Source organism: Orcinus orca, chromosome 7 (assembly GCF_937001465.1).
Source record: "Orcinus orca chromosome 7, mOrcOrc1.1, whole genome shotgun sequence".
NCBI lineage: Eukaryota > Metazoa > Chordata > Mammalia > Artiodactyla > Delphinidae > Orcinus > Orcinus orca.
In genome coordinates, this window is record NC_064565.1 from 53,846,454 (window position 1) to 53,862,007 (window position 15,554).

The 15,554-nt window shown below is 36.7% G+C and overlaps 1 protein-coding gene across 3 annotated transcripts in view; it reads right to left on the reverse strand.

Annotated features, from left to right (window-relative positions):
• Nucleotides 1-868: 868 nt before the first annotated feature.
• The window catches only part of SLC38A11 (solute carrier family 38 member 11), a 52,911-nt gene continuing 38,225 nt past the window's right edge, over nucleotides 869-15,554 (reverse strand). For all 3 annotated transcript variants that reach the window (XM_004283606.2, XM_049712062.1, XM_033412593.2), the window contains 3 exons: nucleotides 13,133-13,245; nucleotides 9,591-9,722; nucleotides 869-1,459 (listed from right to left, as the gene is read on the reverse strand). In XM_004283606.2, the coding sequence (XP_004283654.1) occupies nucleotides 1,166-1,459; nucleotides 9,591-9,722; nucleotides 13,133-13,245 (539 nt within the window). In that variant the 3' untranslated portion in view covers nucleotides 869-1,165. The remainder of the gene's footprint in view (nucleotides 1,460-9,590; nucleotides 9,723-13,132; nucleotides 13,246-15,554) is intronic.

The following is a 15,554-nucleotide window of genomic DNA, read 5'->3' on the forward strand; positions in this document are numbered from 1 at the left end:
AGACTCCTTAGGGACGTGGCTGGGGCTTTGCCAGCCTGCACTGCAGTTCCGTGTGCCCACCTGATCCTGCTTTCCCCCTCTGTCCCACTAGTTATAATCCCTAATAAATACCCCGAAGGCCAAACTCCATCTAACTGTCTGCTTCTGGAGAATCTAGTCAACGAGAGCGCCCAAGAATCTCTCTGAGGACCCCCCAGAGTAGTGAGACTGCCTCTTTTGTGCCCTGATTCTTCTCTCAAGGCTCTAGTCTGAAAGTTCAGCTTCCAGTTGTTTATTCCTGCCAGCACTTCACATTCAACGGGTCCAAAGCTGATGCAGAACTGATCTCTTTAAGCTTGTGCCTCAGAACAACTTGTGGTTTCCCCCCATTTTATAATTCATTTAATGGTACCACCATCATATTCCCACAGGATCAAAACTGCGAGGTAATTTTGCTCCCTCACACACCTGGCTCTGTATACCTAGTCTATTAGTCACGCTTTGTAACATGTGAAGGACTTTACTCATTTCTCCAGGGATTCACTTTCCTCTAAACAAGGGATGCTGCTGAAATCATAACGGACAGCTTCACTTTGCTCTTGGGATATCTAGTCTCTTTAATAGTCTTGAGTTTTCCTTCCCTTTGAGGCCTTCTTTTAAGACAAAAAACGTATTTTTCTCATAATGGACACATACACAACACTGCAACCCACAATCATCTACTCATTTTACAGCACAATATATTGGCTCACATACTAAATAAGAGAATACTGCTTTGGGAGGTTGGTAGCAGACGCCACAGGCTTCACTGCTCCTCCTGCATTTAAGATTAGCGCAGCCCCGTCATGAGAACAAAACATTATTTTGTCCCAGTTTAAGATAAAATACATTCAACTTTCTTTTCCTTTTTATCTTTTTTTTTTTTTTTTTCCCCCACACTGTGTGGCTTGCGGGATCTTAGCTCCCTAACTAGGGTCCTCAGCAGTGAAAGCGTGGAGTCCTAACCACTGGGCCGCTAGGGAATTCCCTCCTTTTTATCTTTTATACTGGACTAAAGAGTAAAGAAAAACCAAGTCTTGATAAATGCCAAAGTAATACTTTTATAATATAGAGACTAAAACATGTGTGAATGTTATTGCGCAGTTTAGAAGTCTATGAAAAATACCTATTTTTTAAAGCACGCAACTCACTGAAAGATGCTGACGTTTAAAATTGAAAGTTGTGTTGTCAGTTGAAAATGAGAAATTGAGATGTTCGTGAGGGAGAAATTGTCGGGAAAGCAGTAGAACATTTCCTGCCCGTGGGTGCAGTCTTGAGGATTGGTGACGGCCATGACAAATCCAACAGCCATCACCACAGCACCAATGGGAAGCATGACACAGGACATAATCTTATCTGAGTGTGTCCTCGGTTCTTCAGACAGTTTCAGATAACATGCTGATGGGATGATAAAAATTAGGGGAGCTGCACAGAGCACACCCTGCGTATTCAAAACAAGAAATAAGATAATGTTACTGAATGGAGCGTTCCTTGGACAGTTTTTAAAAAACATTTACAAAATGTATTTGTCATCATGCATGTTAAAAGTTTGATAGGTTCAGTTAAATCAAACAGAGGAAAGAAAAATAATTCCAAGAAAGACTTAGGAATAGGTTTTTCCCTTACTGATGGTATATTTACAAATGAGAAAAGCAAAATAATATAATAGTATATCAGGCTTAAATAATAATCAGAAAATAATATAAAATAAAGCAGATGGTAAGACTGACTCCTGGCAAACTCTTAAAAGTTCCCATATTTTCAGTCACATCATATTTCCTTATACTCTTCATTTCAAATTGCTGGTTATCTATTATGCCATTCAAAGCTGAGAGGTCTGTTTGTCAGCTGTGTACAAAAGGGGACTATTGGGAGGTGTATATAGGGCATAACGTCTTATCTCTCCTCTCCTCTTTCCTTGACTTTGTATGAAAGTAGGTGCCTGTCTGTATGAGAAAGGAAAACTGTACCCCTAAGGGTACTTAGCATGAAGTATCATTTCTAAATCCTCTTTCAAGTAAAACTAAACACATTATTACCCTAGAAAATTGACAGCAGAACTAAACAACTATGACTCATTCACCCTTCCCCCACATTGGCTTACGGATAAGTCCAACCTGAGGAGGAATGTTAGATTGAAAATTATGGGAAGTGGTGTTGTCTATTATAGAAAGATCAAGAGTTACTGACTTCAAAGGAAAGAGACTTTCCCCTTGAGGAGGCCAAATCTGCACTAGTAACTCTGTGAATGAAGTAATGTTAAAATTTAATGCACTTTAGGTAATATTTTTTCTAATTATGTTAAAAATTAATTATATATTAAACAAAACATAACACATATTATTAACAAAATATATTTATATGATGTGACAAATGACATATGACAAATGATATTTTCTTAAACCATAATACAGAAAATTTTTAAAACACACAATAACCAATATGGTATGGTTTAGAATACAAAAGAAGCTTTCCATAAAAAATATATTTTCCATACCTGAAAAAGTTATTATGGAAATTTGTAAATATACAGAAAAGTAGAAAGGACAGTATAATGAAACCCTATATGCCTATCACTATGGTTTGAAAGCTTTTGACACATTATTTTGGTAGATTGTCCCTAGGGAAAAATCATAGAAAACTGATTTTGAAATTGGATGATGTAAAAGAACAGATTAGACCTTAAAAATAGTTTTAAAAGAAAGATTTTTCTCAGTATCACCATTTACTAAGTTTACTGTATTTTACACTAATTACTACTCTCATACAAGAAATATACGACTATGATTTCAAAAATGTAACTTTTTTATTTTTACAAAAACAGCAAAAGTCTGGAGAAATATCAATTGAGGGGGACAAATTATGAAGTCAGACTAGCCAGGCAGCATCTAAAAATCTGGGGAAGAATAGAAGGGACCACATTTCATGGAAAATATTTCTACAGTCAGAGATATAAGAATGAGAAAATTCTAAGAGGTACCATATTCTAATTTAAAATATATGGACAATATAATTTTGCTATTCATAGCACATGAATACAAATGATTACCTACAAAGGTACACAGCATATAAAGGATTAGTTTTCATATGTCCAGAGTTAAATGAATTATGGATTCCTTAGGCTCCATCATGTCACTTGAAACTGACAATGTTTTTCAAGTTATAAAAAATACTGTAGAACTCAATCTGTGCTTACAATAATTATCCTTTGATTTCTATGAAATAATTTTTGAAAACAATTATATATGTATGCGTGTGTGTGTGTGGAGAGAGAGAGAGAGAGTCTCTTCTCTTCATAGGATCCAACATGTGAAGCTACTTCATCTGGAACTGTGGAGTGTGAAAGTGCTATCAGGATGAAAACTGCCACCAGCTGCTGCTAAGAAGCTGTCATCAGTCAGCATTTGGGACTCTTCCAAACCTAACTTGCTGGGCAGTGCAAAGTAATGGGTGTTCTGTTTATGCCATAATTTTTAAGGGTTGAGAAAGTAGTGGGAATTAGTGGGAAAATTGTATAGCTGATGTTTGTACTGGAAGAAGTCCAGTTGAGTATCTTGTCTTGATAGCGGTTACTTTCCTAATATTTGAGAGCTCCGTCTTGCTAGAGATTGTTGTTAGGACCTAAGATCATCAGTAAAATGATAGAACAGTTCCATCTGCTCTATTCCCTATAAATGAGTCCAGCTAATTTGATCTATCTAATATAGCCTTGCCTGAGGTTACACCACTGGCTTTGGGATAATTTTTGAAATTTCTTGACAGGACATAAATACCATAACAATTTATCAAAGAGACAAGAAAATATAGCCTTAATTATAAAGGGTGGGGGGAAAGCACTATCCTTTGATAATAACACCACAGATGCCAGCGCATTTTGTAGTTTGCAAGGGGGAAATAACAGAAAGTGTTGAAGATCTTTACGGGCAATACAGATTGGAAAAGTATCTGAGTTCTCCTACCTGAATATAAACCTCTCATTTATGCAAGGAAGCTGAAAACTAAATAAAAGAATGCTTATACATATTGAAAATTTCTACTCAGTAATCAATTTGGACTCGTGAAATGTGTTCCTATACCTTAGAAAGAAACTCTAGCTCACAGGTCTTTGGCAGCTTGGACTATGGCTCCCTCACTCTGTATGTGGGCTCTTGCTGGGTAACTGGTTTGCTGTCCTCCTTCCACTGTAAGCTGCACACAGTGCTTGCTGGGCTGGTTACTCTGACCACAAGCACCAGCTGCTTCATCTCTTCTCTTTGCTCTGCTGCACGTAGAAACCCATAGGACCCAATTACTGCAGATGCCTCTTCTCTCTAAGAGCAACGTTAGTGCCAAGATGCTGGATTCTTATTACCAAGAATGGAACCTACATTTATTTTATTTGTTTCTAAAATGAATCCTTTAAAATTGAGGGTGCATTTGCCTTGGAAAATATGCCGTTGTCTGCTGCCAGGAAAACAATAAAATAAAAGGGAAGCTAAGTTCTAAATGGGGTTTTGCTTTTTATTAAATAACTAATATAACCCTGAATAATTTATTCTGTATTATTTTAGTTATACTAAGTAACAGCATTCCCCTAACTTTGCAAGTTGAAGGTCTGATTCTATTACACATCTCATTTGTAAAGGTCCATATTCTACTTATTCTTTTTTTTTAATAAATTTATTTATTTGTTTTTATTTTTGGCTGTATTAGGTCTTTGTTGCTGTGCACGGGCTTTCTCTAGTTGTGGCGAGTGGGGGCTGCTCTTTGTTTTGGTGCGTGGGCTTCTCGTCGTGGCTTCTCTTGTTGCAGAGCACGGGCTCTAGGCCCGCGGGCTTCAGTAGTTGTGGCACATGGGCTCAGTAGTTGTGGCACGTGGGCTCAGTAGTTGCGGCTCGCGGGCTCTAGAGCACAGGCTCAGTAGTTGTGGCGCACGGGCTTAGTTGCTCTGCAACATGTGGGATCTTACTGGGCCAGAGATCGAACCCGTGTCTCCTGCATTGGCAGGTGGATTCTTAACCACTGCGCCACCAGGGAAGCCCTCTACTTATTCTTGATTCTACCACTTAAAACTAGTGTGACCTATTTAAGTGTTTATTAACAGATGAATGGAAAAAGGTGTGGTATCCATACACATACACACACACACAGAGAAATATTACTCAGACATAAAAAAGAATGAAATTCTGCCATTTGCAATAACATGGATGGACCTAGAGCGTATTATGCTTAGTGAAATAAATCAGAGAAAGACAAATACTGTATGTTGTCACTTATATGTGGAATGTAAAAAATAAAACACAGTAGTGACTATAACAAAAAAGAAACAGACTCACAGATATAGAGAACAAACTAGTGGTTACCAGTGGGGAGAGGTGAAGGTGGAAAGGGCAGGATAGGGGAAGGGGATGAAGAGATATAAACTATTATGTATAAGATAGATAAGCTACAAGGATATATTGTACAGCATAGGAAAATATAGCCATTATTTTATATTAACTTTAAATGGAATATAATCTATAAAAATATTGAATCACTATGTTGTACACCTGGAAGTAATCTATTATAAATCAACTATACTTTAATTAAAAAAAAAAAACTAGTGTGACCTATTTAATCACTCCAATCACTCTGTGCCTCAGTTTCTTCATCTATACAATTAATACAGATTAAGAGGATAATGCATGCAAAACACTTGGCACAGAGTAAACGCTCCCTACATGTTAGCTCACACTGTTGCTCAGAAGGGGAACACCACATGCTTTAGCTACTTCTAAAGTGTTGCGTGACCTGGCTTGCATTACTGACAGAAATGATGCTTGATCTGGCTTTATGACACATGACAAATGCCCACACAAAACGGAATTGAACAAAGACCTGACTATGATATTGTGCTAACCAAAAGACATTTGTTGACTGGAAAAATATGCACTCAAGTGGTCTGGAAGAGAATGCAGATCTTAGATTTTATGAATTCCTACAAAGTGCTTTAAAACTAGTGTAATTGAGTTATTAGATCATGACAATTTAACACTGTTTTTTATGAATGTTTACATAACCAGGTTTTTAAAAAATCTAAGGATCTAGAATCATGTATTAAATTTTTAAAAATAGTCCTCCAGGCCAGCTCAGATCTTGCCTTTATAACAGATATTCACCAAATATTATTCTTTGACTACAACACCAGAATTCTGTCTTAACCACAAAAAATTTCAACATAACAGGGAATATTTAATGTGATTATGTGCTTATAATTTTATTGTGTGAGTGTGATTCACAGTTAACAGAAAGTAATGGTCAAATTTACAAAAATATATCATTCCTGAAACATAAGCAATATGTGTATACTTGCTTAACTTAAAGGGAACAAAACATTCTTAGGCTATCAAAATAGTGAGTGGCAAGGCACTTGATAAAGACATTTTCTCTCATATGACAATCCTACAATATTCTAACAAACAAACAAACATGCGAACTCAAACGAGACATTTCACAAAATAAGAAATAACAGAGCTGGGAGTCATGCCGATCATGTCCTCAGCATAATTAGAGGGTTACCATTACTGTCAACCCCAACAATTTTTTGTAACACTTAACTTCCTGGTGCTACACTAAGAATGTCTCTTATGTCCAGGGGCATTTGTAGAAATAGTTCCTCAACTGTGCTCCCAAGGGCAATCGCCCATGCAGTAATTTGGAGCACTGTGTTCTTGGCACTGTGCTATATACTGTGGAAGATGGAGGAGGCAGCTAAGTACCATTCTTGTCTCCAAAGAACTTGCACATAGGTAGGCAAGGCAAGCTTATGGACAGTCCAAACAATACATAATACAAGATAATACATAAATCAAGTTAGCACATTTAGGTAGCAGTCATCTCTTTATGTAGACCAAGGTTGGAACATGAAATGATTTTGAGTGAACCTACTAGCCTTTGGCCTATGCAAAATTAGGATGTAGGCAAAGGTTACTTTTGATAATGATCCATCTCTCCTATGAGCGTTCTTTCCATTGCTAATGGAATAGATGTTTCCCTAGTCCCATGCGGTTTCAGGGGAGCTGCCTACTCCCTACTTTCCACATACTCTGATGCAGGAAAATTCCCAATAGTGTTCCTGACTGAATCTTCCACTACCTTTGCCTGGACCTCCAAATCCAAATGGCACTTGGAGGGAACAGTGTCTCGGGCACTGACAATAATACCTTCCCCTTCCCCTTAACTCTCAGTGGAGTGAGTAAATGATAACTTGGGATTCCATCTGAAAAGCTTGCCCTCCCTGTGGGGGCATGATTGATAAATGCGAAGTGGTGTGATTCTGAGTAGAAATTTCATTAGGACTGTAGAAGGGGAAGATGAAAGACTCTAAAGTGGTAGATTCACTTCTATTCATGTTTCACCAAATGCCATCATTATCCTACTTCCACAAAGTAGAACCAAGGAGTCATTCTTTTTTTTTCTTGGTCACTTTTAAAAACTGACATATAGTTGACATACGATATTATGTTAGTTTTAGGTGTACTACATAGTGATTTGACATTTACATACATTATAAAATGATCACCACAATGAGTCTAGTAAATCATCTGTCCCCATACGAAGTTATTACAGTACTATAGACCATATTCCTTATGCTGTATATTACATACACATGGCTTATTTATTCTATAACTGGAAGTCTGTATCTCTTAATCTCCTTGACCTATTTCACCCCCCTCAGCACTCCCTTCTGGCAACCACTCATTTGTTCTCCGTATCTATGAGCCTGTTTTCATTTTTTTTTTTTAATCTTTCTTAGATTCCACATATAAGTAAGATAATACAGTATTTGTCTTTTTCTGTGTGACTTATTTCACTTAGCATAATACACTCTGGATCCAACTATGATTTCATTTTGTTTTGCCCAAGTAGTATTCCACTGTATATACATACCACATCTTCTTTATTCATTCATCTATTGATGGACACTTAGGTTGTTTCCATATCTTGGCTACTGTAAATAATGCTGCCATGTACTTCAGGGTGCATATATATTTTCAAATTAGTGTTTTTGTTTTTCTTTGGATAAACACCCAGAAGAGGAATTGCTGGATCCCAAGAAGTCATTCTTGATGTGTCCCTCTATCCCCCTGTCCTCCCAGTTGAATTGGTTACCAAATTCTGTCAATCTTTTCTCAAAAATGTCTTTTCGGAGTCTACTTATACCTCTTTCTTTTCTTCATTGCCTATATAGCAGCTGAACTTTTATTTGTGAGATTGTAAGCTCCACGATAGCATGGATTCTTTCTGATTTCCTCCCATCCTTGTATTTCTGTTGTGTGGAATACAGTATACTTGACCCTTGAATAATGTAAGGGTTAAGGGGTTTCTGAGCAGTCGAAAATCGGTGTATAACTTATAGTCAGCCCTCCACATACTTGGTTCCTCCATATCTGCAGATTCAACCAACTGAGGTTCATGTAGTACATATTTATTGAAAAAAATCTGTACACAAGTGGACCTGTGCAGTTCAAACCCATGTTGTTCAAGGCTCAACTGTAATTATGCAATATATATCTGATCAACAAATAAACAAGTTAGAAAATGCACTAAATTTTAAATCTTTGTAATATTTGCATAGAAAGGAAAGGAAAATAATAATTACAGGAAAGAAGAAACATAAGCCAAAGGATAAAAGAAAGAATTAATATGGCTTACTCATAGGTCAAAAATAAGATCGACTAGAGCTGAGGGCAGATTATGGGAAGTTAATGGTAAAAAACTTTCCATAGAAGGTTTGGAGTCAGATCATAAAGGCAACAGATTTTATGCTTGTTGGTAGGAAAGTGGAGATTTTTAAGCAGGATGGTGATAAATTGGAAGCAGAGCTTAAATATATACTAGCTGAAGCAAAACGCCAGTACTAATTCAGATGTGATATGATGAGGACCTAGATTTGGGAAGCAGCAGTAGAGATTACAAAGTAAAGTCTAGAGGGAGAAAAAAACACTTCAAAGAAAAAAAGAAGAACTTGCGCCAGGGTAAGTGAATGTGGGGTGTGGATATAAGTCTCTTCATTACATATTTTAATTAATCTCTCTAGACCTATCTTCACTCTGCATAGGACTTTCCAGATCCGTTTAATTTATTGTTATTTTCAGTAATATGTATGTTCTACAGAAAACAGAATATGAAAAAAGTCCTTTAAACCAATATCGTAATTTCAGCACTATTGATATTTTGGATTGGATAATTCTTTGTAGTAGGGGTTACCCTGCACATTGTGGGATGGTTAGCCACATTCCTGTCCTCCACCCACTAGATACCACTAGCACCAGCCTACCCAGTTGTGGCAACTAAAAATGTCTCTAGACATTGCTAAATGTCCCCTGCAGGTGGAGAGGGAAGGGCAATGTTTCCCCCACTGGAGAACCACTGCTCTAAAAATATAGTCCTATAAAGTACACAATATCATCTTTATAAATATTTACTATAATATAACAAACACATTTTCATTCCACTTTAGAAAGTGACACCTTTGTTAAGGGAAAATACATCTCATGTTAAATGTAAACATTATTTTAAAAGGGATTCTTAGAATCTTTAAATGTACTTACATTGAGCTCTAAAACTATTCCAAGGCAATCAATCAGCAATGACACAAGTGTGGCCACAGTAATGATAACCACTGTTATGATAATGTGGAGAACTGACGAAAGAGTCCCACCAAAAAACACATTGGCAATTACCTGCCAAATATAAACAGATTATTTAGAGACGGAATCTCAGAGTTGTGCAGGACTTATTAAGAGAGTATTTTATATTATAGTAGTTAGGACTGTATAAAATACTACCAATTAGGCAATCAATCAAATCTTAAGCCAAAGCCATATGAATGAATGTTCTATCGTTTCCAAAGTATTTACACATAGACACACACACATATCAATAACAAGTATTCTTTGTTGAACTATCAGACAGGCAGTGGATTACATTCCAGACTCAGAACACGGCATACTAATGTGTGTATAAATATATTTCTCAAGTGTAGGAGAGACCTTGGGAAGTTACCTTATCCTTCCTCCTTGAGTCCAACAAGGTTACCACTTACACAAACTACAGATGCTATTTAGATTATTTGAATGACCTCTAAGGAAGGGGTTAGCACAATATCCTTTAATAATAATGGGTGTGTAATATCCTTTACTAACAGGAAATTAATTTCATATAATCTAAATCCTATTTGATACAAGCCAAGTCTATTTTATCTCACCTTTCCTCAACAAAAATGGAGAAGAGTTGATTACCATTTTCCATTGATACTCAGATCAGGAAATCGATGAACAGTTACTTATTTACTGACTTGCTAAGAGAAAATGTCTAGGAGATGATTCCTAGTCTCAGAAATTAACATCCTAATTGGAGAGATCCAACCAATCTAATGAAACAAATAGTGATCAATTTTTGACAGATTAAAAAGATCAAATACAATTCAGAACTAGACAGTGCTTTAGTTATCTAGATCTGATTCCCTGAGAGTAATTGGCTTTACAGTATTCCTGAAATGTGCTTGTCCTACCTTGGCTTGAGGTAGGACTTGAAACATGGATGGGATTTAGAACAGAATTATAGACCAAGCCAACAGTGTGAAAAAGAGCAAAGAGGTAAGAACAGTAAAGATACCTATGAGGGACAAGGAGGAGACAGCCTGAATAGGGTGGTAGCTTTATGCAAAAGAACCATGAGACAAGTATTGGAAATGGTGGGAGAGGGTCAGATGCTGGGGGACCTTAATGACTGTGATAAGTAGCATTCCTAGTTGAGTAACAGTCCCCCATTGACGGGATACTGCCATAACTGTTAATAATTAGATGGGGATACTAATCACTCTTACTCATTTATGGTTTTACAATTGGTAATGTGCTTCCATATATTATCTAATTTGAAGTTCATTTTTTTTTTTTTTTTTTTTTGCGGTACACAGGCCTCTCAATGTTGTGGCCTCTCCCATTGCAGAGCACAGGCTCCGACACAGTCTCCGGACGCGCAGGCTCAGCAGCCATGGCTCACAGGCCCAGCCGCTCCGTGGCATGTGGGATCTTCCCAGACCGGGGCACGAACCTGCGTTCCCTGCATCAGCAGGCAGACTCTCAACCACTGCGCCACCAGGGAAGCCCCTGAAGTTCATTCTTATAGATGAAGATCACTGAGTGGGGCAGGCTAGTGAGAGTATTTATTAGGCACAGACTGGCTTTGTGGCACCCTTGTACTTGGCTGGCTACTTTACCTGTGAATAGAAACAGCTTTGATTATATTTAGGCCAACTGTATATTTGTGTGTGTGTGTGTGTGTGTGTGTGTGTGTGTGTGTGTGCAGAAAGGAGAGAAAGAAAAAGGAAGTGAACGGGTGAGGTATATGCAAAGTTCCTCTGCCTAGTATTTGCTACCATGGCAGAGATCTTGGTTCAGTTCTGTCTTCCTGTCATGGCAGCTAGAAAGGAAACACAAGATCCAAGTACTGAAGACATAAGCTATACAGGTGGAGTGACTCTGACAGACCACGAGCAGTTCACCAGAAACCACATGAGAATGCACCATTTATTATTGCTGATCTAGAGATCAGATTTGAACCTAAAGTACTGGGCAGAAACTAAAATAAAACCATTTCTGGCATCCAACAATAGTTGGCAAAAATTTTAAAGGCTCTTCAATTTAAAAGATATTCATCAAGTTCTGTCTACTGCTCCCTATATTTGAGGAGAGCTGGCCTATGAGTTATACATTTGTAAGTGAGGACAAGTGATTAACTGCAAAGGATATACATAGTGCTGAACATTTCCTCATTCCTTTTCCTTGTGCAGTTCCCTATCTGCAGAAGTGGCATAAGGTAAGCACTGGTGTGCCTCTAGAAGCCTGTCCATTAGTGTATCTGAAGCTCTGTAGGCATTTCGCTTCACACATTAGACCCATTGACATGGTGCACTGTGTAAACAGCCTCTAGGAATAGATCCTAAGACTAAGCCTTTTCAGTGTGATTCCTGAAAGAACCACTATGAAGCAGGATCATGTTTTTCTGCTAAATGGTACAGTGGATTTTTAGCATACTGTATAAAGGATTCCTGACAAGCCACATTATCCAATTTTACACAAAAAGAATTAGTTCTCTTTTACCTAATCTTCCTCTACAAATTCAGGTGGGCTATGTAACATAACTTGGAGTTGACTTTATAAGTGAAATATCTGAATATACAGATATAAGTAAATAATATACTCTCTATTATTTTATATGGTATATAAGTATAAATAGATAAATATATTTATCATAATAAACATATTTATAAATTTATGAATGAATAAAGAAATGTTTATTTTATATTTACATAAACATAAACATTTATAAATTTATAAATATAGAATAAAATATATCTGTAAAACTAATGGTTTAAATTGAATTTTGGGTTTTCATGAAAAATAAAATATTTTAGTTTTTTAAAACTAATAAAACTCATCAAATCTGTCCTGTGGTGCCTTTAAAACATGTTGACTTATAAAACATTTTAGCCAAAAAACAATTTTGTAAAACATGTTTTAAACCTTAGTACTTAATTTCTTTGTAAGAATGAGTAAAATAGGGCTTCCCTGGTGGCGCAGTGGTTGAGAGTCCGCCTGTCGATGCAGAGGACACAGGTTCGTGTCCCGGTCCGGGAAGATCCCACATGCTGTGGGGCAGCTGGGCCCGTAAGCCATGGCCGCTGAGCCTGTGCGTCCGGAGCCTGTGCTCCGCAATGGGAGAGGCTACAACAGTGAGAGGCCCGCGCACCGCAAAAAAAAAAAAAAAAAAAGAATGAGTAAAATAAAATCTTGGTTTGACTCTATTAAATGCTGGCATTCACTTTGGAATGCAGTTGTATTAATATTTATACTTACGTTAATATAAACTAAACTACCAAACATGATTTTCAAATCCAACTTTTGAAAAAATATCTTGTAAACATTTGAATATGAATTTATCTTTAAACTGGTTAAAAGAGAAAATTTTATACATTATATTACTTGTCATGCACTTGGGAATTTGCAAAATCAAATGATTTATAAATCGCCCCAAATTAATGCAGTAGAGAGATGACCTAGGTAAAGTTCTGGAAAGAAGTTGTGCTTACCTCTCTAGTCACAAAGCATTCAATCGGGTATGTCAAAATGACAGTGACTCCATAACAAAACCTTCCAAATGTTACCAAGTCATCATTTCTGCAATAATTTTCAAATAAGTCTCCTAGAGAATAATATAAAATAGATGTATTTAATAGATACTGGGTATTGAGATAAATATCTAATAAATGAGATATTGGATATTTATTATATAAGTGAAGCTACATAAACGTCATTTAATTTAATAGAATAGATTGCCAAATCTAAACATAAATTTTGCATTCAAAAACTATATAATTACTGATGGGTATTAAAAGTAGCACATGTTCCACTTGAAAGCAAATTCATCACTAATAGTTTTTTTCTTACTCTCAGTGTTTGTTTTTAGAAGATTAGCCTTATATTTGTACCAAGTTCTGAAAAATACTTTTATCCATTGTCTTCTTACACCAGAATCAACTCCCTAAATTCTTGTGCACTGGTTTTATAAACTTGCTTCTGGTCTTTGTTTCTGGTAAGTAAGTGACTTCATTATTAAAAAAAAAAAAAAAAGTCTGTTAAAATAAACAAATTTCCTTTTGAAATGTTATTCTTAGATCAAGGACAATCCTGAAAGGAACAGTAGACTAGTACATGTAGGGAGCTGAATTTCCTGTATATCACGCTATAGAGTTTAATCACAAACTCAGGGCCACAGCAAGGAATTCCAAACATACATTATCTTCCATGTTATCTGATGAGTCTGAGGTAAATGCACTGATTCAAAACTGTGAAAATATGGTTATTTCCCAGGCAGAGTATTATATTTAATTAGTTCCAAACTAAACGATGGACCATATATACATTGAACCAATTCTTATTTAGAGACTGTATTTTCTTAGACACCTGTGAGGAAATGCAGGGACCTAATGAGGGCACAGATCATGTCAGCAAAAAGTTTCCCAATATAGAAACAAAGAATATTTGAGACTGTTTATTTCCTAAATATAACATGCTTACATTTTAAAATGTTGGTCACATTTTTCGATGAGACTGACTAGAAAATTAGATAAAAGTCACACACTATCACACTGTTTACAAAGAAAACAAAATAATAATACTTCTGTACTTTTTTTTTTCATTAAAAGACTAAATGACCTGCCTCTTCCCAAGACTTACTTTAAGTGACTCTTTTCCCCTCCCCCTGTTAATTGGAGTAAATGTACATTACTTTTTAGTGTTCCTTTTGGGCAGAAGGAGATTAAATCACAAAGCAGTAGTGGCAGAGGTTCATCCAAGGTTGATTGAAAGGGTTCCAACACTGTGAGAAAAAAGGCCCAAAGCTCCCTGTTCACTAACCTCCACTAAAAAACAGGCCCTGTACCTTTTCAAAAGTCACTGGGAAATTCAAGAACAATGTAGAGTTCTCACTGCCTCACAAGCTGGAGTTTATGTAATGAAAGGGAAAAGAAGCATGCAGTGTGCGCAAACAAGACTAGATTTACCTAAGGCAAAATGGCCTGAAGAAACAACCTCAGTTTATTCTAGGTTGAGTCTAAGTGTATTTTAGGGAATTATAGCTAGAAAAGAAAGAAAGAAAAAAAAACAAAAACAGACAACCAAAACCAAAACCAACCTGTCAGCTTTGTTATATAAAGACTTAATTATATCTGCACAATTACTAATGATAAAAACACCAGGAAGGTGTGACTAAGAAAAAGGGTTTATGTCTTATAGAAAAGGCATTTAAAACCAAGGTCCTGTGCAGACTGGAGCCTACAGGCTATTTGTCTTTGCAAACTATGTAGCAATAGTGATACATGGCAATGTTTTGAAACAATTTTAATCAAGATTTTCAAGGTCACTTCATTACTGCACTCTAATGGCACACACCGGTATTATAGTTTCGATGGCACTGGGATTTTGTTATTCAGCACTCTTTTATGAAGCCATCTTCTTTATTTCTTGAGAAATCTCTCCCTATAATCATAGTCACCTGTAACCTGCATTTGGAACAATGTACCACCCACCCAAGAGTACTTCAGTGTCATCTGAAAAGTAAGCTAAGCAGAACTAGAGGCTAAGAGACAGTTTTTAATGGGCCATATGTATCCAAAATGGGGTAGATGACAAGATGGAATGGAAAGAAAATGGGACTGAAAGTTAGGAGATGTGTTTTCTACTTTGTCAGCAGCCAGCTTGGGCAAGTTACTCCGCCTCTTTGTGTTCTAGGCAGGGGGTAAAACTAGTTATTCCACTTACCTTCCTAGGGTTGTCTGAAGGTCAAATGAGATAACAAACCTGCAAAAGCTGTGAAATGCATGAATCATAGTATTTAGCAGGCTGTCAGAATACCCTAACTCTCACACTACAGAGATGAGTGAATGTAAGGGTCAAGGATGTAGAAGAGATGACCATTCCGTTGTTGGGCCTAGATGAACAGAAGAAAAGAGA